The 24606-nt window shown below is 44.7% G+C and overlaps 1 protein-coding gene across 1 annotated transcript in view; it reads left to right on the top strand.

Annotated features, from left to right (window-relative positions):
• The first annotated feature begins 9548 nt into the window (after positions 1-9548).
• The window catches only part of RHOJ (ras homolog family member J), a 73242-nt gene continuing 58184 nt past the window's right edge, over positions 9549-24606 (top strand). The window contains exon 1 of the mRNA XM_026654261.1: positions 9549-10141. Within this exon, the coding sequence (XP_026510046.1) occupies positions 9964-10141 (178 nt within the window). The 5' untranslated portion in view covers positions 9549-9963. The remainder of the gene's footprint in view (positions 10142-24606) is intronic.

Raw genomic sequence — 24606 nt, 5'->3', positions numbered from 1 at the left:
GCACTGCTAATTAATAACTACTAATAATAATACTTTGCACTTCTATAGCATTTCCTATTAAGGGAGCTCAAAGCACTTTAAAAACATGAATGAACTAGGTGTCAGCACTATTATTATTTCCATGGCAGAGAGAGGTGAACTGACTTGCCCTGACTAACAAAAGCGAGTCTGTGACAGAGCCAGAAATAGAATCCAGGCCTTTTGACTCCCTGTCTTGTGGTGTGGCACGTTTCCTCTTTTTAACTGCTATTCCAATTAGAGAATATTGCTGTGGTGAAAAAGCTAAGATAGATCTTGAAAGATTCACATAGAAGTGGGTTCTAGCCCACGAAAGCTTATGCCCAAATAAATTTATTAGTCTCTAAGGTGCCACAAGGACTCCTCGTTGATTTTGCTTATTCTTAGGCACCAAGCAACATTTTTCACAGATGGGGAGCATCTTTTGGTAGCCCCATTACTATGCTATGAATGGCATTCACTCTTTGTATTACTGTAACATCCAGGTCCCTGCATAGGGTATGGCTACATTACAGACTCTATGGTGGCACAGCTATAGACAGCACTGCAGCTGTGCCACTGGAGTGCCATAGCATAGACACTTCCTACATTGATGGAAGGGGACTTTTCCATTGATGTAGCCAACCCACCTCTCTGAGAGGCAGTAGCTAAGTCAATGAAAGAATCCTTCCATTGATCCAAATGCATGTACACCAGGGCTAGGTCAACCTAACTACGGCATGCAGGGAATGAAATGTTTCAGAGCCCTGAGAGACAGAGCTAGGTCAATCTACTTTTTAAGGGTAGACCAGGCCATGGTAAGAGGCAGTCCCTGCTCTGAAGAGTTTATAAAATAAAATAAAAATAAAATAATGGAGATATACCTATCTCCTAGAACTGGAAGGGACATCAAAAGGTCATCGAGTCCAGCCCCCTGCCTTCACTAGCAGGACCAAGTACTGATTTTGCCCCAGATCCCTAAGTGGCCCCCTCAAGAATTAAATTTACAACCCTGGGTTTAGCAGGCCAATGCTCAAACCACTGAGCTATCCCTCCACCCCCCCCCCGAAATTTACAATCTAAATAGACGAGACAAAGGAAGCATCATTATCCACATTTGACAGATGGGAAACTGGGAAACAGAGGGATTAAATGACTTGCCCAAGATGGCCCAGGGAGGCTGTGACATAGTTGGGAACTAACCCAACCCTCCCAAATCCCAATCGAGTGTCTTAACTGCAAAACCATCCTTCCTTCCACGGTAGGCTTTCCAGAGAAAGACAGAGAATAGAAACAACCCAGGGTAACCTGTAATTTACTAATCCTGGCTGGCTTCTTCCTACATTATTTTAAGTGACTGGTGCTTGCAGTTTATTTGCTCATCCCCTTTGTTTGCGCCTCAGCCTCTCTTTCAGCTGCCTATTCCTGGAATGTGGAAGACAGTGGGAGCCTTCTATTTATTTGCATGTGGAGGCAGAAAGATCACACAAAGCACAAACGCACATTCTCTTCTTGGAAAGAATCCACTCCCTCCCCCTCCCCCCAAGAGCGTAAAAACTCTGCACAAACGTTTTTTGAATCAGCTGTGTGTATGTTTCAGCAATAAACCCAGCTTGGCAATTTGGACCGAAAATGAGGAGCTGGAAATCGAGAGTCCAACTGGCACATTTTAAAAATATAGTTTCCCTTAGAGGCTTTGAATTCAGTCACACCTGACTTTGAGCTGTTTCTCTGGATTTAAATTAAGGCAAACTACACCCCTAAACACTAGCCAGAGGTAACCATGGGATGCACCTTGAAGCAAGAAGGGAAATGCTTCTTTCCTGCTTCTACAATGTCACCAGGTCCACCCACACATCAATCCGGGCCACCACTGTGGTGCATACTTTTATTATGATCCTGTTTTCTGATTGCAGCATTTTTATATTCCTAGCAGTCCCCTGTCTGCTGAGGCAGATGCCAAATTGCGAGGCAGAGCTAATGCCATCTGTTACAGATGAGACCAGCCCACTGTGTTCCCCCTTACTTAGGCTTTTGTTGTTTGTTTTATTGCACCTCTCAATCTATATATAAGAAATTTAGATTAAAAGTCTATATGGAAAACGTAACAGGCACCAAGGAAGAAATTGCCTGAAGGGGATATTTTCCCTGCAATTCCAATAGTGCTCACAGACCTCGTCAATTTCTCTCTGCAGTCTACTCAGTAGTGGGAGGGTGACTGTACAAGAAGATTACAACTTTAGTCACTCATCGGCTGATGTTCTGAAGAAGATGAAAAGTTGAGCCAGAGGGAGAAAAAAAAGAAAAGATGCATAAAGAGGGACAAAGACTAAAAGAACAAAGAAAACAAAAGTCAGTCAAGAAGGAGCTAGAGCAGAAAGGAGAGAGGGGACGGGTGACAGCCAAGGTTGGAAAGGAAACCAGAGAGCACTGATGGAAATAGAAGAACATGGTGATCCCTGGGTGAATAAATTCAGAGGCCAATGTGAACTGTTGCACCTCCCATGAAAAACTAACCCCCCAAAAAACAAATGCATGAGGCTATAAACAGCTGGAAATAAGGACACCGTCCAAGTGCCACCAGCTGTATTTATGGGTAAGTAACTTGACACTATCTGCAGTTGCCATTACACAGAAATAATTGTGAATTAACAGGTCAACCCCTCCCCGCCCAACCAAAACCAACCCCCTAGCAATATGTGATTCTCATTATATAGCAGTTGCCTTGGGGGAAGGCAACATAGTTTAAAGATGACTGTAATCTGATGGGCTGGACATGAATCATTCGCTGTTGGATCTTGTCTCCTGAGTCATTTTCTTTATAAACGAAACTTTTCAAGGCAAAGTCCTCTGCATCACCAGAGCTATTATAGCCACTCTAGCAGCAGTGGCCATGAAACCTCTCCTGCTTGGATAGGCCTCCAAAAAGACTAGATTGTTGTATAATTTGCAGATGTCACTAATAACTGCATAGGATGGTTGTATAGGAATCCATCCTCACTCAACAAGCCCCAGAGCCAAACCTCAGCACTTGTTCCCTAACAAACTGTAAAGCCAAAAATTCTTCAGACATATCACAAGGGGAATGGAGATGCTAGTGCTGAACTGCTATGATTTTTTCTAACGTATTACTTTCACCTTCCAATACGTAACATTCATTTGGGGCCTGAGGATCAAATCACATGGGTGGGAGGTGGCTAGTGCCAGAGGCAAGGCAAATCACATGGATGGGGTCAGGGAGGGGTGTGTGCCCGAAGTGCATTTCATTCCAGCTATCCTCAGTCTTTACTGGGGGGTACCTAGGCACCCTAAGCATAAGTGGAATCAACCCTAAGGCTGCTCCAACGTAGACCGGGGCCGAGCAGGCTACCCAGAGAATATGGGGAGTACAGAGATGGCTTATAGCAACTTTGGCCCTCCCCACGCAGTTCCGCCATCAAGCGCAGTTACAGAGCCTCTGAGAAGCAGGTCTACATCTTTACAAGAGGTTAAGCGCACTGATCCAGCTTTCAGTTAATTTCACGGTTCATGCCCCTTTTGATATTATAATGCAGAGAATGCCCTGAGCTAGTTGGCCAGGAGAACTTCATTTTGAACCTCACTTTGTTTAGCAGACTTCACAATCTCATCTCATTGATCAAATCTTTCCCTGCTGCATAAAGAGATCTTCAACACTATGGAAAACGGTCTTCTAAATCACACGTGGGCGAAGGCGCCAAGTAAAAGTGTTTCAATTCCAAGGGCACAGAGATTCTGGAATACTATGGAGCCTTGTTTCCAGTGAATGGAGTAAGTTTTTCCTCTTTGCCTAAAGATCAAGGAAGCGATAAAATATCATAAAGGAGGCTACAGTGTAAAATTTTCTTCAGACTTTGGACACAATGAACCAAACTCAGCATTAATTCACTGAGCTACGACGAGAACAAATCCACTAATTCTAACAGAGCCCCTAGTGACCCAAGCCAAAGACAATGGCGTATCCAAGCCCAGACTTTGGCCATGGGCGGCCCGTATCGTAGGCCGGGGAGCCTATTCCTCCCAAAACAGCCCGATGTGGACCCGCCCATGCTCCCCGCCGAGGCCCCCTCCTGCTTGCCCATCCCCCTTGACCCCAGCACAGCTGCTTGTCTTCTGGGATGCATGCTGGGGCTGGAACTAGGGCGGCTGCGGCCAGCCTGCAGCCAGGACTTGGGGTGGCTGGAGCTGCCCACCCTGTGCTTGGGGTGACTGGGGGCACTGGTCACCCGGCGCTCAGGGGCTGGGAGCCATGCACTGCCCGCCAGCCCAGTGCTCTGGGGCTGGAGGCGCGTGGGCGGCCCAGGGCTGGTGGCTGTGGGGAGAGGGCTCTGGGCTCTGGCAGGGGAAAGGGGGACGGGAGGGGCGGGGCCTCAGGTGGGAGGGGTGGGCCGGGCCGAGTGTTCACCCTCCGCCCATGACTCTGACCCAGGATACCCCAAATCAGCTCTGGCATCCAAAGCAGTGATGCTTTGCGAATGAACTGACCAGGCTCTTTGTTGTTGCCTTACAAATATTTTGAGCAGTGATCCCCAAACTGTGGTTCTTAGCCTGTGTCTACAGTTGCGGTAGCCTGTAGCCTACGAGCACTGCATGCCCAGCTAGCATATGTATAAATAGCCGTGTGGCCTGGAGTACCCTACATGCCTGAACACTGTGAGTATGTACCCTACATGGCTCTTCCACGTCTACACTGCTGTTTTTAGCACTGTACCTACACACACTGCAGTGACAAGTGTGAACTCAGCCCACCTGTCCCTGTGCCATGTAGCTACACATGTAGAGCCTGTACTCTGCAGGCTGCCATAAGTATAGACAGAGCATCGGATGAATCTTTTTTTTTTCATTTGTATTTATTTGTATTACAGTAGCACCTCTAGGCCCCAAGTGAGAACAAGGACCCATTGTGCTAGGTGCTGTACAGACTTAGAAGAAGACACGGTTCCTGCCCTAAAGAGTTTAAATAATCTAAGTAGATTAGGCAACAGGTGGGAAAGAGGTGAAGTGACTCATCCAAGGTCACAAACAGAGCTGGGACTAGACCTGAAGTCCTGGTGGCTACCAAGCCACTGCCTTATCCCTTGGGCCACACTGACTCTCTGCAAAACGCCACATCGGACTCTTCTGCAGCTCACATCTTTGATAAGCATTTCTCTCATTCTCGGGAGGGAGACGGAATCCATCCCTGCTGCCATCCCCACTGAGCACCCAGAAAGGCTGGCACTAAGGATCTAACCCACTCTGGGCTAAATGTTAAAACACTCTAACTACGCTGGTGGCCAAACTATTTTCAGCTCTGCTTGAGCTGGGGCCAAGGGGACCAATGCTTGACAGCCATTCCAAAAAGCCTCAGAGCATGAGGTTTGGACACGGGAGCTGGCCTGAGCCCAGCAGAGCCTGCCAGACCTACTGAAACCACATGAAAGGAAGGGTATTGAAGGCTGGAAGGAGGAAGGAAGCTGAGGGTCTGAGATGGGGAGAGAAACTGAGAGTTGGAGAGGAAAATGAAGCTGTGGGTGCCAAGAAAGGGAGTCAAGGTCTGGACCACAGACATCATCCAGAGCTAATGGTACTGTGAGAGGCAGAGGAGATTTTGTATCAGCTGAGTTGCAGGGAGAGAGGAAGGATAAGATTGTTGGAAAGAAGCTGGTTGGTTAGGTGAGGGGGGAAGGAATAGGGCAACAAGGCCTAAAGAAAGGGCAGATAAGCATCTGACTGTCAGATTGATGCCACCTGAGTCATATGATGATATCAAAAACAGTAATGGGACAATCTCAGATGATTCTGCAAGTTTTATGTTTGTTTATGTTTCTGCAGCAGAAGACATCTCATTCGGTGAAAGCAGTGGAGAGATAGCATGGCCACGAGCCAAGGTGAGATAGCGTGAGATCACAGGGGGTGGGGAGGATACAGTACCACTCTTTTTTTCACCTTGATTTGCTCTGTCCTAACTACAGGATATACGGGATTCGTAGGCTAGGTTTAATTAGCAAACGCATTGTTCAAATAGCTGTGGTAAAACTAATTAGCAAATTAGCACCAGCCAAGTTAAAAAGTCCTTCATCTCACCAGTTAACACTGTGGCTGCTGCCAGAAATCTCTGTGGGGACTCAGGCCCAGGCAGAATCACACGGGCAAGGCAGCTCCCAGGATTTCTTGGTCAGAATTACACTGCTGAAGATGGAAGTGACCCATGCGGGTGAATGAGTGGGAGTTGGAGCAACTCAGCAGCTCACAGGATTAGGCCTACTGCCAGTAACCCCTCTGTTAATCAGGGAGCAATGCAGGCACGCCACCCAGAACACAGCTGCTTTGCCTACAAACTGCTGGATAGCTGCCTCAAATGACAGTTTCACTCCACAGTTCCCTCCACCCCTGCTAACTTCCCCCATTGGCTTGGGTCAGCTTCCCCACTTGAGGCTGTGCCCTTTGCTAGCACCTTGCAACAAGCAATGATGGGCGAACTGGTTTGGACAAGGAAGGGACTGACCGTAGTCTCTACCCAAAATGCTAAACAAGCCTTTTTGGAGATTCGGATGAATTGGGTTAACTTTTTCTTTATGTCTTTTGAATGTTCACACTCCTCATCTCTTTAGGACTTTGGCTGGAAGTGGAGGTACAGAAATTCTGAGGGAACTAGGCTGCTCTTCAAGTATTTGTGAACTGCTGGCAAATTAGGAAGCACTGGGAATTTCATGAAAAAGAACCTGAAAAACTCGAACCTGATATCCAGATCAGAGAGGTTTAAAGAACTGCAGAAAACGTAAAACTAAATTTCCAGCTCTTTCGAGCTTTGCCTATCACTATCAACAACCCCGTATCCTCCAACCCGGAACTCCCACACAGCTCTGCTGTGCAGAGATAGACTCGGGAGATTTGAAATGCAGCAGAAGGATCAGGAGCGCCTACAACACTGACACTTCCAATCTGGCAGTTAAGAAATCAAAAGTTCTGAAGAAACATCCATTACCCAGCACTGAAGGCAAGAAAAACATTCGGTGACGTGAGAACAACCACTCAACCGCTCACCATCCTCCGCAGCAGAAATCTCAGAGACGTATCTTAGGGGCAGCAATCTGTTACAGAAAACAACTAGCATTGCCTCAAACATTGCTCAAGTTCAGCAGCACTGAGCTGTTAATCCATACAGCCAAGTTAGCGCCAGCACCACAGATGTAAAAGATGCGGCCCCAGAGCAGCAGAAGGGTTAATTGTGGCTCTGTCTATACAGCCCAAAAAAACGGGTAACAACAGTTATTAAACTTGGTTGCAACTAAACCACATTTTCATCTGGCCGTTGTGAATGGGGCCAACCCATGTTAAAGAAAACATATGCTTTTAGTCCAGGTACAGACCTTTATGCTTTTTTTTTTTTTTTTGGGTCAATCGGCTAAGCTAGTCTATTCACATTGTTTATGTTTGTAAAGAAAAATGATGGTGCTGAATTAGATTTATGGGCAAGACGTCAGCGTTGCTCACTTTAAAGCTAATCTCATAAATCATCATGTTGGCCTCTTCAAGGAGAGCCATTAGCTGGTCTTTAAGATCATGGCCAAAAGTGAACACTGCACTGTAATAGTTGCTGCCAAGAGGAGAGAGAGAGAGGGGTTTAGATCCCTTTATTGTCAGGCCTTAATTAAAACCGATTCCTCCCAAATGTTTCCCGAACCACCAGCAAAAGGCCAATTTTGAGGGTCCCTTTAAAGGAAGGCGGGGGCAGCAGAATAGAGCAGCTTAAACCCTTCATTAAAATCACTAGGTAATTGGGTAACTTTGCCCATGTAGGACAAGGAAGCCAATACGGTGGGTCCTGTCCTGCCACACGTTGTCAGGACACTGAGCAAGGAGAGGCAGGCTGTGGAGAGTTTACTCAGGAGCCTCTCCGTAACCCTTGTGGTATGGAGCGCTGCTCTGTGGCAGATGGCTTAAGGCTTCGTATTTAGATCAGCTCATGAAAGGGAGCAAGAGGAGGAGCGGGGGGGATCAAAGGTTCGTCACAAACAAGACCCCAGAGGAGAGTTTAAAGGCAGACAGCGGAGACGCACTCGGCTCTCTGGCTAGTACAGACTCTGCGATACCCAGTGTTCTACACACATCTGCTGCTCCATGGGACAGGAGTGAAGGCCTGCTCCAGTGCCCATTTAAATCACTGGAAAGACTCCCATTGACTTTAATGGGCTTTGGACTAGGCCCTTAAAGGGTGGTGTCTCAGGGGGTCCCTGCTGTACCTGCTGCATTACAACAGTGGGGTGTGACCACTCAGGACCGTAGTTATGTGGCCAAGATGGCCCTATTAGTCTTTACTGCTTTGAAGGGGGGGAGGGGGTCTCTCTCTTAGAGCCCGACCCCTGGGTGCTTCCCCACCAACACCGTGGGGCTGCAGACTGTTGTTTCTGGGAAGCCATGAGCTAGGCAGGGCATGTGTTACACCTCAGTAAAGCCTTGCCTGTTGTTACCTCACCGTGGATTAGCTCCATATCTGTTTCCCCGTTCTGAGGCCTTACAGTCTAAGTATGGCAGACACAGAGTGGGCAGCATGCACTGGGATGCCCAGGGAAGAGAACGGCTGACATGAGGAAGGGGTTGTTTTCAAATTAGTGACTCACTTCTGCTAGAGATTGCACAGTTTTCCAGGCGTAGCGAGAGCAAGGTTTGGCCCTAAGTGTTTACTCACAGTGGGATCTTTGGGACAGTTATATAATAAAATTAAAAGGAGGATCAGAACTATATGAAATACTATAGCAAAACTGTGCTGGACCACACATTGCTCTAGTTTTTAGGGAGTAAAAGCTATGCCATTTAACTCTGGTTTTACGCAGGCTGTTCTGTAGCTTTGCCCTGTAGCCTTCCCTTTGAAGAGCTGTAGTTCCTAATTCTTCATCTGCTTTCTTTCACCCCACCTCCCTCCACACACACCTATACCAGAAAAAAATTCATTTGTTTGTTTTGGGGGGGACAGGAGAGGATATTTTCTTAGTCCCTGGCTTGACTGATTTATTACTTTACCCAAATTGTTAAAGAGGTATTTACATAGGAAAGCGTTTGTGTTCAATTCTACTCCCATGTACCAACACCCCCAAAAGAAAAAGCACACCCCAAGGTGCTCCGATACTACAGCGACGGGTGGCAGCAGAAAACCCTAAGATAGACTCTATTGCACATTTTACAGGCTGGTTCCCTTATAGAACTCCTGCCATTCCCTGCTTATTCATTTAAGCCTGAATCCCCATTTTGCACAGCATTCCCCATTGAAAATCATGTACGTATCTATCAGTCAGCACCAGCCTCATCTCAGCCAGCCCGGAGAACAGCATTGAGTGCTTAGATGAAACAGGAAGCTTAACAACTTTAGCCCGCAGTGAGACCTCTAGTGTTTTTCTTACTCTATGTCCTGGCATAGTTCCTCTAAAGTACAAACACACACAGAGCTCCTATTGTTTGCAGCCCTTCACAAGCCCACTGATCCTAATATGGAATTCAGCAGGAAACCCATGATTTCCTGACACACAGCAAGCTGAAGAAAGAAAGGAAAAACTCCATTAAAAACCTCCAGCTTTCCTCCATGTTAGAAATGAAATGGAAAATGGAGTGGATTTAGCAGGAATCCCTGATTCCTCTGGAGAAGGGGAGAAGAGAATCAACACCTCAGACTGCTGATATTTTTAAAGTTGCAATAAATATCAAGGTCTCTGTGACAGGATGAGTGTTTCCTGACTCAAGCTCACAAGAAAGGACAATCCTTTTTTTAAAATCGATGTATAATTTATTTACCTCAATGCTTCTCTTTACTGATATGGTAATTGCTAGAGGCGGCTGGAACAGCCTGGAAATATTAGTATGATTTCCTGAGGTTGAGAGCCTCCCAAACTCAGGAAGAGTCAGTACAATTGCACTTCATTTTTCCTTCATGTGCACTTGGAAGTCCTGGGACCAGCAGCAGCACCAGCAAGAATGAACTGTAAGGAAGAAGATGACAACAGCACCGACTGCAGCAGCAATAACGTGAAGAAGATGTTGAAGTGTGTGGTGGTTGGGGATGGTGCAGTTGGGAAAACCTGTCTGCTGATGAGTTATGCCAATGATGCCTTCCCGGAGGAGTACGTGCCCACTGTATTTGACCACTATGCAGGTAAGGAAGTACTTTGTAAAAAGTCTAAATAGGTACAGAAAACTCCAGGAGGGAGGTGAAGGGAGATCAAGGGCAAAGGAGGATGGGTCAAAGGGGATGTTGGGGTTACTGCTAGCCCAGGGATGTGATTCAGGCTTGGAAGACAGCCAGACAGCTTAGAGGGCAGCACATACAAGTGGGGCAATGAAGGATTTGTTAGGAGAGAACTTATTTGTTTCCCATTTTGTTTTTGGCAAATACGCAGAATGAGAAACACAACTTGAATTAACTTCCACTGGGCTTTGAAGGCAGTGGATATAATTCAGCGTTTGCATAACTAGTTGCCAGGCTTGTCTGGGGTTTTTGAAGTTCTAAGCTGAACTCTGCCCACTTAAGTCCTCCAGACTCTAGCACACACATTTTGTCAGTCATCTTTTTCCTCGTGGCAAATGATTCAGAAGCTGCAATACTGAAATCCTTTTTATGAACTAATCTTTGAGAAAAGCACTGAAATCTCACCCAGTGCTGCCAGAATTAAGCTCACTCTGTTTTACTGGCATTTATTATTAATAGTAGTTAATATCAGAGTATGACGATGAGCAAAGCAGCAGAGTTCATTAGTTTTAATTCTTAATGATGAACGTGCTTGTCTTAGGAAAAAAGAGAACAACCATTCACAGAACATAGCAAAGATCATAGCTGATATTCATTTTATCACAGTGCAAGCTGACACACATATCTTAAGAAGACCACAGTTTAGGTACAGTATTCACAGACCACCTTTACTGTAGCAACTGCTTACAACTTTTTCAGGTGCTTCAAAAGTTAGCATGTGTACTGTGCAACAGGCTGAAAATGCTTTTACTGTTGCTTAAGTTCTCCTAATGCAAGCGTTGGTTGTCCTCATCATGTTACATTACTGATCCTATTTTTTTTTATTTATAAGATCCCTGAAAAAACAGATTTTACAAGTAATGCAAAACTCATCACTGATCTTGCAGCAGTTTTGTTTGTTTTTTATTTTCTGTTTCTCCTCAACTGGATTTTCATGGCATGGCTTATCATAGATTTGGTATTCTGTAATGGGAAAATCTCTGCTTTCACCTTGGCTCCATGTCAGGTTTAGCAGAGGGACGTGGCCAAAAAAAGAAAACTGTGTAAATGCTGAGTTTGATATCTGGCAATGTGAAACCCTTATTTCCCCATAAATGTGTGTAGCTTCATCTCTAGATGCACATAACAATGTCTTTTCTCCACCACCTCTCCCCATTTATTTTAAATTCCCATTTTTAAAAAGCTGTTTACACAAAACAGAAATAGGAGTAACAATTTAATAAATATAATGTATGAAGCAATATCTATTCCCATTCAAATGCAGATTTTACAACTGTATTTGCAGAGACTGAAGAATTAGGTTTCTGAGATTATCTCCAGTTATTTTTATTGGAATTCTGAAGCATTCAAAGCAACTAGTACAAGGAAAAGTGTTTTTTAGGAGAAAGCCCAGAAAGCTAAGCAAACAGATTGTTCAGAGTCTTTCGATATTAATATACTATTGTGGGACAAACCATCTCTGATTAGAGTGATTAAAAACTAGAGATAGTCAGAAAATAGAATTTCCATTCCATGGGAAATTCCAACGTTTTGAAATTTGTCTTTGTTCCAAATCAGCATGAAAAGTAAAAACGTTGAAATTTTCCATGGAACAGATAGTCTGAAAAAAAAATTATTTTGATAATGTCACAATGCTTCATTTTGATAATGTCAAAATATTATATGATCAGAGTATTAACTAGCACAGAACTGGGAATAGCTTAATTGCACAGTTGTCACTGATGATAGGGTGTTAACCATTGATAGCAGCAGATCACAAATTACACTAACTTGCCCTACCTGCTCTCTATCCTTTGTATGGGCCACAGATGTGCAGCAGATTTTCACATTATTGATGCAAATGGAGGCAGGCAACAAGGGTGTAGCAAAGGAATTGTGTCAAATTTCAGGGGGCTAAACTCCAATTAGGATTATAATTATCCTATATTTATACAGTGCCATTTACACTATGGGACCTCAAAGCACTTTGCAAACTGTGGTCCCAATCCTGCTCCAATGAAGTCAAAGCCAAAACTCAGTTGATTTCAATGAGTGCAAGAAAAGGCCCTCTATAGATGGCAGTTACTTCACCTAGCATTGAAATGCAGCCACTTCTGGAGCAAAGCATTGCACTGGTTTAACAATGCAAACAGCTGCATGACACAACTTTTTAGGCCAGTTAATAAATATGTGAATTGTTCCCCTGCATCGATCAGCTGCTATTCCCCCCCCCCCCCCCGATCCCTAAGAGTGTGAATTTGTAAAATTGCAGGGTACATGGTAAGGCCAGCCTTTCCATCAGTACCCATGATGGATGTTGGGTAGGGCTGCGTAGTAGTGGCGTGGGACTCTGGGGACTGTGTGGGGAGGTTGATTAATTTGTTATATATATGTTCTAACTGGGTTCTTTGATTTGATCTGGGCTAATTGGTGGGTCTGCTTATTTATCAGTGTACTTTTAAAACACTGTCCAAGATGCTCAGAGCATTGGTTGGGTGCTCTTTTATTGTAGAATAGTAAAAATCCAAGTCATGTGCTGAAAACTTCACATGCTAGATAAACAGCTGGTTTCTAGTGGCAAGCAAACAAAAAAAAAATCTACCCCAGTGGCAAAAAGGACAGCGCAGGCAATAACAATAGATGCCGGTTTCCATAGTTTATAGCAATTTCTGCCAAATCAGTTTTATGCCATCTTTAAAATTCTGATGCTGATCTTCTCTGAGCAATGCTCTCCAAATCAAAGTGAGTTAAACTGTATCCATCTACGTGATGTTATAAATGTTTACTTAGGACTGAGACTGTACCAAGACAAAATTCAGTTCAACCACCAGCAGAGCTGGTTGAATATTAACAAGATGAACATGGTTACTCTGATTGGTGGAGGAATGTTAGCTGTATTCGTGCAAATGTTCACAAACCCTGAAAGCTTCAGAGATTTTAGTATGAATGTTTATTCCTCCCTAAATTCATATTCAAAAGTGTGTTATTTCCTATTTTTCTATTTTAAAAGTTACTCAAACAGGGACCAGAAACAATACCATGTGCCATAATTAACCAACTTCACAAAAAGGTCAAAGTGAACGGTTCATGAAAAACCGTTTGTCCAAATGAGCTGGTGAAAATTTATGAATCATGAATCCACATGAAGAAAATCAAGAGTTGTAAATGATTTGTTAATGAATATTGTATGCAGTGGTTCAGTCATGACTGCAGCCAGGCAAACTAACAGCAATGTAGAATGACCAGAGCCGTTACTTTCTTCTGTTCACAAATTAGGATACTAATTGTTTAGAAATGTTTGTAATTTTCAACTGATTAATAATGCTTTATATGGACATGTCTCAGTTGTTGAGTGGCTCCCAAACTATTTGCTTCAACTCTTTATTGTTCTTGGTGTGTTAGTGGTTAGCTAAGTCAGATGATACTGTTTTTGTCCCCTGACTGATTGACTGAAACTTCTCTTACTCCTGGGGGAATTCTGCGCTACTGCCCGTGTGCATAATTAACGAGCCCCGCATATTTTTAATTTTTTGTGCAGAAAAAAGCTTCTGCCAAAATGTTGTTGCAGTTCCGTCTTTTGCCCACAAAAGGGCATTGTGGTGCAAGAACAGCAGCAGCTCCCAGCAGAAAATAACTTCTACAGTTCCGCCTTTTGTCCACCAGAGGGCGCTGTGGTGATTGAACAAAGCAGCAGCTCCCCGACAGCGAGGGAAGAGAAAGAGCTGCCTTCTTCACAGCAGGCCAGGTCACGAGACAGGGGCTATGGGGAGACAGACAGCGTGGGGTGCTGGGGGGGGTCAGACAGAGGCTGATAAGGGCTAGTGCGGGAGGTTAGACTAGGTCAGGGGCTGACTGGGAATGGAGGCACAGGGCCACAGGGGGAGGGAGGTGCAGGGCCACATGGTGATGGGGAAGGGGGTGCAGAGCTACATAGGGATAGGGGGTGGCTGGGTGGGGGTACAGAGACATATGGGGATGGGGAGGGGTGTCTGAGCAGGGGTGAAGGGGCACATGTGGACATGGGGTGCAAGAACACATGGGGACAGGGGCAGATGTGTCCAACTGAATGGGAAAGGCTAGGGGTCAGCCAGGGTCTGCATGGGAGAAGCTCCCTAACAATCTCTCCCCACCCCACAAAAAAACCTGTTCCATACTTTTCCCACCCATACCCAACAACTCTCCAAGATCACACCCAGGCTCCTTTCCAGCAATTTACTTCCCTCTCCCTCAGCTCCTCTGTTACCCCTGAATTTCTCAAGCCTTTGCACTGCTTCTGAGGGGTGCAGGAAATACGGTTCTGTATTGTAGTTTAAATGAATTATTACTCAGAGTTCTGTATTAATATGCTTAGTAAGAAATCTATTTGTCAAAACATTTCCTGAATCTTTTTTGTTGTCTATATTGTTACAGACATACTTGCTGACAGGTATTTTGAAATAAATGACCAAAAATAATTGAAACTGGTCTGGTTATATTGTGTTATTTTGACAAATAAAATATGCAGAATTTTGCAGAATTTTAAAATATTGTGCGCAGAATTTTTAATTTTTTTTGGTGCAGAATTCCCCCAGGAGTATTCTATAACCAGAAAGAGGAGAATCAAGAAGACATCTGCGTGAACATTTCTCATGTGAATCTTCACGCCAATGTGTATTCACGAGAAGTTTGTTTCCCATAAACATTCTTGCAAACAAGAGATAGAAGTCATTCATACAAACATTTGTGATAACTAAGTAGAAAATGACAAGAATACGACTGAAGCAAATTTGTGATTTTACTTGAGGGAATGTTTCACACACACCCTCTCCCCCCCCCAAAGTTCACCCAGATCTAGGCTGCCAGATTTGAGCCCCAGCCTTGAGACAAGAAAGCATTGATTCCTTGTACAACTGGCCCTTTCAGGTTAATAGTGACAAGCTTAATGTGCTCATTTTGCTGGCAAAAGCATGTGAGAATCCTGTTTTCCCATCAGCTTTGGGAATCAAGAGAATCTGGGAGATTGATCAAAACCACCTCAGGTTTTACAAAACAAAACTCCACTAATGCAGTTTTACAGAGTCTTCAGCTCCTGATGTCTTCATTTGAAGCTGGTTGCCTTTCTGGAAGATATATTCTAGTCAAACACAAATTATTGGGTTCAATACTGGGGGTAACTGGGTGAAATTCTATGGCCTGTGTAATACAGGAGGTCGGACTAGATGATTTAAACGAGCCAAAAATGATCACACGGGCAAGATAGGTGTCACCCATGCAAATAAGATCTGCTCATAAGGATTAGAAAACATGCTATATAGTGATAGACTCAAAGAGCTCAACCTAGTTAGCTTAACAAAGGGAAGGTTAAGGGGTGACTTGATCACAATCTATGAATATCTACAAGGGGAATAGAGAGACACGGTGGGTGAGGTAATATCTTTTATTAGACAAACTTCTGTTGGTGAGGGTGACAAACTTTTGAGCTACACTTGAGGAAGAGCTCTGTGTAAGCTTTAAAGCTTGTCTCTCCCACCAACAGAAGTTGGTCCAATAAAAGATACTACCTCACCCAACTTGTCTCTCTAATATCCTGGGATCGACATGGCTACAACACTGCAAACAAGCAAATACAAATTTGACAATGGGCTCTTCAAACTAGCAGAGAAACGGATAACATGATCCACTGGCTGGAAGTTGAAGCTAAACAAATTCAGACTGGAAATAAGGTGAAATTTTAACAGTGAGAGTAACTAACCATTGGAACAACATACTAAGGTTTTTGGTGGATTCTCCATCACCGGCAATTTTTAAATCAAGACTGGGTGTCTTTCTGAAAGATCTGCTCTAGGAATTATTTTGGGGGGTTATGGCCTGGTTATACAGGAGGTCAGGCTAGATGATCACAATGATTCCTTCTGGCCTTGGAATCTATGAATTATTCTGTTTCTTCCTCTGGACCACCAACAGATGGCACAGAACGCACCTTCTCTGTAGAGCCCTAGTCACTGGCTTCCATGTAATGATTGTCTACTTGGACAGAACCCAGGATCTATAGTTTGAGTTAAAGAACTAACTCCCCTAGCTGGTAGCAGACTCATATCCCTCTGGATCCAAGCACAGACAGCAACAGGTAATATACTGAGCAGTGAGTTAAACTTAAAGTCTAAATGATGGACATGACAGATAAGTATACATAACTCATTCTTATAACAGAATAACCGATTTACAATAGGTGGCAGCACTATTTCCAGAATAGATGCCTAGCTGAAAAAAAAGGGGGGGAAACTTGCCCAGAGCTTCTAAACAACAGAAAACCCTAGCTTTATACAAATCTTTCTATTTCTGCAGGATGTGGTGTGGCCGTATTGTACTGAGTCATCAGCAGAATGGCTTCTTTGCTGATTAAGTCAATGAAAAATGCTCCCTTGAACTTTCTTCTCATGTGCTGTCCACTTAGGAAGAGTTGCTGCAGATGCCTAGCTGATTGGGGCATATAAGTGCCACAGTTTATCATTCTGTTTGTTTCCCTCAGCATATACACCACTACTTTCCTATGTCCTAATATTTCAGTGGCTATAGCCAGGACTAACTAACTACATCAGGGAACTGGCAGGGGATGGGGAAGAGAAAATATATTTCCTTAACTTGTCCCATCAAGACAAAGTCATTCAAAATGAAGACTAACATGGCTACCCCCTGATACTATTCAAAATGAAGGACATCTTTTGTCATATTATTACTTACCTTTAAAATGAGCAAATGCTAGTTATAATATTTGATGTCTACCTTCATAATGGATGCTCATTTACCTGAATCCTGGGCGATTGCTGGTTAATAGGCTTCTAACTGAATCAAAGGATTGCAGCTCATTACCGAACTATCACCTGTCCCAGCATGCACTGGGATCAGGATAAAACCTGGGACTGATTTTTCAAGGATATTCACTTCTTCATTTCCCCCAAAGTCCTGCTTAGGAATCTGGAAGGGACCTTAGATCGCATCTAAATCTTAAATCCTTTATTAGTTTTGCGCCATACACATTCATGAATTTAAAACTAAGAGCTAAATCCTGCCATCAACAGATGTCGCTGTTTCTGTGCATAGGGGAAGCATTGTACCGTCACAGGGCAAGATGGCTTCAGACAGACTTGGGGGACACAGTGCCAAGTGCATCTTGTTTCTCTTTTGCTAAAGAGCAGCACGCACCCTCTGCTAGGCCCTACTGCCAACCCCACATGTGCTGGGGCTCGTGGGGCTAGCAGGCAGAATCTTGAGGTCATGCTGTTTCTGCTGGCACAAGAGTCAGTCTCTAGACTTAGCACCTCCCCAAGCCACCAGTAGAGATTCTGTCCTTTGCTGGGCAGGGGAAGAAGAGTCTTTCCTGCAGAGCACATTGGCACAGCAGTGACTCCTGAAGTACATGACTCCAGCACCGGTCTCTGGGGGGAAAAGCAGCTGCTGGAAAAAACATCCACCACTGGGTGGGAGGGGAGCTGAGTAAAATTCCTTCCCAAAGAGGATGGGGGCACAGCTGTAAAAATTGCCCATCTACAGGGGGAGAGGGACGAGGGTGTTGCTGGAGTGGGAAAAAGCAGCAAGGGGTGCGGGGGCCTTCCTTCTCTTCACAACACAGTGCCAGGACCTTGTCCCTTGCACCTCAGTCCAGCACCAAACCAAAGTTGAATCAGATTATTAGAGAAATAAAAGCATAAACCATCAGCATGGATAGAGTCAATACTCAGCCTTTCAGACAGGGAGTTAACACGAATGTGCGCAGGGAAATTGGGCTGATCAGTCCTGCCACGGTGCCGGGAGATGAGCTAGATGACTCATGAGAGCTCCTTTCCAACCCCAGCCATTCTAAGGGGAAAGAAGCAATGTCTTTTATTAAGACTTTCTGGCAAAGACATTCAGCGGTGACTGCGAAGTAAGGATATTAACACTATCAGCTAAGGCTGGGTTTTCGGCAGTCCTTATGGCAAGCAGCCCCTGTAGCACAAAGTGGGAAAACATGCACATTCAAGCATATTGTAATTTTTTATCCTCTAGGAAATGGGAAAAATACCACTCCTGCCCCCTGCCAAAAAGAGCCTATTTATAATAATATTTCTTTGCTGAGAACAGGCAGTCAAAAAAAACCTCCTAAGGTTGGAAAAATGTGTTTTAAGTTCATAAACTGTCTCATGCTCTAGTTTCAAAACAGGCAGTGATCCAGGCGCGATGAGCAATTTTGTCCGGGAAGGGCAGACCCTCCATGACTTGTGATGTCTTCTAGTTCTGTGCAGTCGTGCTCATTCTAGTTCAAAACCTGCTAATCTCACTCAATAAGTTTTCCTGCAATAGTGCCTCTTAGCACCTTGATGCTGGTTTTAACCTTGGAGACCAGGTTAGCTGAGACTTCCTCTCTCTGTGAGCAATACGACTGCAGTGGTGACTAGCAGAGGTGCATCAGGAAACAAAAAGGGATGCAGCACCATGGAACAGATATTCAGAAAAGCTGAGGGCCAGCCTTTCGAGTACTCTGCATCCAAAATTGGGGCCAGATTTTGAGCTGAGCTCCCACTTCTGGAATGTCTCTGGTGCAATCCTAGGGTGTGATTACAGCTTGAGCAGGCATACCCATGCTAGCTTTAATCTACCTAGCTCAGGCACTGGAGCGGCAAAGCCACGGCAGGATGCATTTCAGTGCAAGCCAGCTCCACGAGTAATTACCCAGGGCTCTGGGCAGGCTTGTACAGCCTGTGCTGAAGCATGCACTGTTGCTGCTTCACTACTCTGGTACCTGAGCTAATAGGGATAAAAGAAACCATGGCTGGCTGAGGTCAGCTGACTCAGGCTCCCACGGTTCGGGTTTCAGGACTGAAAAACCACTGTGTAGATGCTCAGGCTTAGGCTCCAGCCCGAACCCCAATGTCGATTTTTAGCCCTGCAGCCCAAGCCCCGTGAGCCCAAGTCAGTTGACCCAGGCCACCTGTGGCCTTGCCATGGGTCTTTTATCCCTGTGTAGAGATACCCAAATGTCTACTCAAGCTGCAGTCACAGCCTGTGATTGCACTACAAAGATCCCCTTAGACACTTAAATAAGAGAGAGATTTTCAAAAGAGCTCAGAACATGATGTACTGACAGTTTTTGAAGATTTGGGCCCAGTTACGACGTTGAACACTTCTGAACACTGGGTCCCATATGACCAGGAAGCACTCCATAAACCAACCAGTTAGGTGTTAGACAGACAACCAGTTGGACACCCTCATCCCTAGAGGAGGCTGGTATGTGTTTTGATTAGACAGTGCGGGCGTTCTTCAGCAGATGTAACTTTTCTGATACTGAAGCTTGACTTCAGGCATGATATAAACTATCTGTTAAGGGTTCTTTTCTCCAGGGACTGTTCACTAAAGTTAATGGAAGTTAGAGCACGTATTAAAAATTAAAAATGTTGCGTACTGTATGTAGTCTAATTTTCACAATGGCTATGTGGTGCATTGAATAAATAAAGACAAAGGGTCTGGCTTCTGATTTCACACGAGTGTAAAGCAGGAGTAACTTCACTGTACTCAGAGGAATTATACTGGTGTAAAGCCAGTGTGAGATCAGAATAATACCCACATTCCAGGTTTTAGGGTTCAATTCCAGGGGGTTTTTTTGGTCATCATATTTATTTATATTTATTTTTATCACCCAAATGTAGTGATATGAAAACTGTCATCCTGGGTTGCCAGGGAACTGAGCCTGGAATCTATCATGTTAAAAATGCAAGTTAATACTGCTTGACCTGGAGGAGTAACTCTGTCAGCTAGCAGCGGTAGTTGTGTCCTGTCGTCTTACGTGAACCAGCTGCTAAAGCAGGGGTGGGCAAACTTTTTGGCCTGAGGGCCACATCTGGGTGGGAAAATTGTATGCAGGGCCATGAATGTAGGGCTGGGGCAGGGGGTTGGAGTGCAGGATGCAGGAGGGGGCTCAGGGCAGGGGGTTGGGGTGCAGGAAGGGTGAAGCAGGGGGCTCAAGGCAGGGCGTTAGGGGGCTCAGGGCAGGGGGTTGGGGTGCAGGGTGGAGGGATTTGGGGTTCAGGCTCTGGCCCGGTGCCGCTTACCTCGAGCGGCTCCAGGGTGGCAGCGGCATGCAGAGGGGCTAAGGCAGGCTCCCTGCCCGCCCTGGTCCCGTGCTGCTCCCGGAAGTGGCCAGCATGTCCGGCAGTGACTCCTGGGGGTGGGGTGGGGCCTGCGCCTGTGGGTAACACCCCCGAAGCTCCCATTGGCCACGGTTCCCTGTTCCCAGCCAATGGGAGCTGCGGGGTTGGGGGCAGTGCCTGCAAGTGAGGGCAGCACATGGAGCCCTGTGCCTCCCCCTCCCCCAGGGAGCCTGTCTTAGCCCCGCTGCACCACAGGGCTGGCAATCCTATGGGCTGGATTGAAAGCCCTGATGGGCCGGATCCGGCTCACGGGCTGTAGTTTGCCCTCCCCTGTACTAGAGGGCTCCAAGTCTCTTTTCCTAGCATGGGTTACGTACTTCCCCAAGCTGGATAAGCACATCCTGATAGTTTGAGGTCCAAAGCAGTTCAAATCCCTTTATGGCCAACCGTTTGTAACAACCTCACACCATGGATTGTCAGTGGGGAAATAAACCCAGAACCTTCAGTGCTAAGAGGATAAGAACATACTATAGATGGCAGTTAATGAGTTAATTCTTTAATTAAAAGTGGTAGAGGATCATGGACATGGTTTTAACCCTGAAAACTCTGAGTTCAATCCCCAATGAGGACCAGTGGCTGATCATATCTATTCGTCTTAGGCATTTATTGTATGCTGATCACCACAGCATTTAGCTTTTAGCCTTGCAAACCACAGTACAGCTCGGGGGAAAATATATTTTGTTGCTGATAAGGGAACAAGTAAATTTTAGAAGCTCCTAGGCATGATGAACTGTTCCTGCCAATGAATACAGAAAGAGGTGGATAAAACTACAGCTGTGCTCATCCTGGAATATACCATTAGTCATGCCAGGTTTGTAACAGACATGACCATTGAGGGATAAGGGTTTGACCCAGGTAGCTGTCATAGTAAGATATAACAGGGTGGGCTAAATAAGTTCCAAGCAAAAGGAAATCCTTGAAGTGAAGGAATTTGTTGCATGTAATAAAATGCCAACTAGAAGATCTATATAGAAGCGAAGGAAGCAGATAATTTTCTTAAAGTATTTCTGTGCAAAGTGCTAAGCTCCTAAGAAATCGGAACAAAGTCATTTATGAAGCACAACAGTTAATTTATCAGGATGGAGGTATACATTTATTTGCAGGAGATGCAATGAAAATGTCATATATTAATAATTGAGCCATTTATTTTTGTCAAGGCAAGAATTATTAGGTCACAAAGAAGCCTTGTTTTTGTTTGCTTTTCCTGATTTCTCCCTCCTCCCCCGCCCCCATTCACTATATTGACTTACGTAAGCGTTTAGAGAAATGCACTCTGGGGAATATTCACCCAAGTCCTTTGCACAGATGTATGTTGCTACAAGAAGATAGTGATCCAAATTCTGTTCTCAGTCACACAGGTGCAAGCTCATTATTTAACCCCAAGAGCTTTGTGTCCATCCATCTGTTAGTACATATGGACTGAACTGAAAGTGGTAAATCAGCAGAGAAAAATCACACTACATCTTCCCACTACGGGGCAGATTGTGCCTGACCACGACATGGGTATGCAAGGGGCAAGTGTGCAAGGAAGAGTCCTGAGGAGCCCCAAGCACAGGGGCTGATGCCTTCTAGTGCCCCATGGGATACAAGACACCCCAAAAGGGTGAGGATGATAAAGAGGGGCTGAACTGGGCACAGAAGGCTGAGCATTCTGCCTCTCCTGAAGCGGTATATGTAGCAGGGGCAACCTTCCCCTGCACCCTTGAGGGTATGTCTACACACCGCAAAGAGAGGTTTGATCTTAACTCAGGTCAGCTATCTCAGGTTAAAATGGAAGTGAAGACAATAGCAGTGCGAGTTCTAGCCTATAGGGCAACCCCTGGGGTTGAACTTGAGCTGCTAACCTGAGTTAGAAGCCAAGTTGCCAAGCCTTCACTGCTATTTTAACTCAGGTTAGCTAACCCAAGTTCAAAACACACCTTTGTTTGCCTCCCAGATATCCCTCAGAACAGGACAATTCCACAGTAAATGCAACACAGCCCAGTGGCTAAAGGCAACTATAGGAGAACAATAATGGTATAACTGGACGGTCTGGGTAGTCAAAGTAGGTCAGACAAAAACAAGAACGGATTTCAATCACTGTATAAAACCCAAACTGAAGCTGAATCTTGAATTTTATACAGCTGAGCCACTCCTTGGACAGTAAAAAAAACTCTGGCTAGTAATGTTTTACCCTCTCCTGTCTATGTACCTCTGGTTCAGTTGGAACCAGAAGTGGAAGACCTGGAAATCTCATGAGACTTCCTGTCCTTGCAAAGTTGTCGACTGGGATTTTCAGTGGTGCCTAAGGCACCCAGCTGCCAATAAAATTCAGTGGGAATAAGGCACATAAGTATATTGAGCTTCTTTGACAATTCCCTCCCATACTTCCCATTCCAAAGAGACGCGCTTCTGAACTGCTAAACATCCTGAGATTCTTCCATCGGTAATGAGCCCAGCCAAAGAGATTGGGATTTGATTCTCAAAAGTGCAGAGCAACCAGCACTCTGAATGTTGTTTTGCATGGGCTTAAAAAATAGCCTGTATGGATGCTAGTTAATGCTAATCCTTGGCTATACAGTCACAGATATTAAACAAAAATTTTGATTTTTTTTTTTTTAACAACCATCTCTACTTGGTGGTTGCAAAAGTCAATGTTAGACACATCACAATACTTGTAATAACCCCTTCACCAGAAAGCCCACAAATCCACCAAGCTCAATAGATATACATGGTAGTTAGGCGATATGCACTGACATCAGAGAGAATCTAATCAATATACTCCATATTGTTCTGGTGGGATTTATATCAGCCAATTGCCAGATGAGAAACATCAATTCTGAGAAGAGGTCTCCGGGCTGCATTTATATGTGGAGGAGCCACAACCAGAATTTCTCTCTATAAATGCCACTCTCTCTCCTTTCTTGGCACTGTAGAGTAGCAGAGGTACATTTGCTAGACATTCAGCTTTCCCCCATCTGATGTCATGCCCCAGTGTAGAGCAACAATGAATGACCTCATGTGATAATGAAGATTGCAGGATCACTCCTGATAGGTGTGACCCCCCCTGCCCCTCCCCCATCAACATCTTTAAAATATTTCTTCCATTTATTAGAAAATGAAAATGACAAACTCTAATAGTAAAACGATACATCGTAATCAAATTAACCTGCTGCCAACATTATGCCCATGAAAAATGCAATGTGCAAGTCTATTTGTTCACTGTGTTAACCACAGTCCAAGTACAATGATATAAATTCAGTTTGTTTGGGTCTCTAGCAAAAGCATGGAAGAAAATAATCAGTCATTCCTTCAATAGGGTTATCTGTTTGTTTGTTTTGTTGTGATGTGAAAGTGGCTAGGATTATTCAACACCAACACCTAGAGCACACTAGTGCTATTATTTTAAATCACTGTTTTCTTAATTATTACACAACATCATAGTCCTTAAAAACATCTTTACTATTTAATGGGAAAGCATTCTAAATGGCTGTTAAATTTGGTCTAGAAATGTTGTATAATAATAATGCTATAATATATATAATAAAATAATAATAAAAAATAATAGTAATAATAATACTTAGCACTTTTCATCAATAGATCTCAAAGTGTTTTATAAAGGTGGTCAGTGTCATGCTGTCTATTTTTAACCAAAGGTGAAATGGAGGCATGGGGAAGGAAGTGACTTGCCCAGGGCTACCCAGAAGTCTATTGGCAAAGCCAGGAATTGAAACCCGGTCTCCCGAGCCCCCGTCCAATGTTCCATCCACTAGACAACACTACCTCTCCCATGAATACACATGTTGGTCACCGAGTGGTGCCAAGACCACTTAGAGAGAGAGTAATGAGTCTGCTCTACACCCTTAGCTAAGAGTCATATGGCTTTTAGCTCATGCAGTAGAGGCTCATAGAATCATAGAATATCCGGGTTGGACGGGACCTCAGGAGGTATCTAGTCCAACCCCCTGCTCAAAGCAGGAGCAATCCCCAGACAGATTTTTGCCCCAGATCCCTAAATGGCCCCTGTGACGGGTTGGATCACAGAAACCCCCTTGGGAGCTGCCACCCAATGTGCCAAGACTACCCCTGCTTCTGTTTTCCCTGCCAGCTCAGGACTCCAGCACCCCGTCTTGCTAGGTCAGACACTCTTGTCTGACTCCAACACAGACCCAGGGTCTGAATCACTTGTCCCAAAGCTACAAGTTTACCCAAAAACAGCTCACAGGAGTGTGCTTGTCTTTAGCACTCAGA

This window comes from Terrapene carolina, unplaced genomic scaffold, assembly GCF_002925995.2.
Source record: "Terrapene carolina triunguis isolate 2854851 unplaced genomic scaffold, T_m_triunguis-2.0 Scaffold189, whole genome shotgun sequence".
In the NCBI taxonomy this organism is placed as follows: domain Eukaryota; kingdom Metazoa; phylum Chordata; order Testudines; family Emydidae; genus Terrapene; species Terrapene triunguis.
The sequence above is the reverse complement of the archived record's forward strand: the minus strand, read 5'-3'. Positions and strand labels throughout refer to the sequence as shown.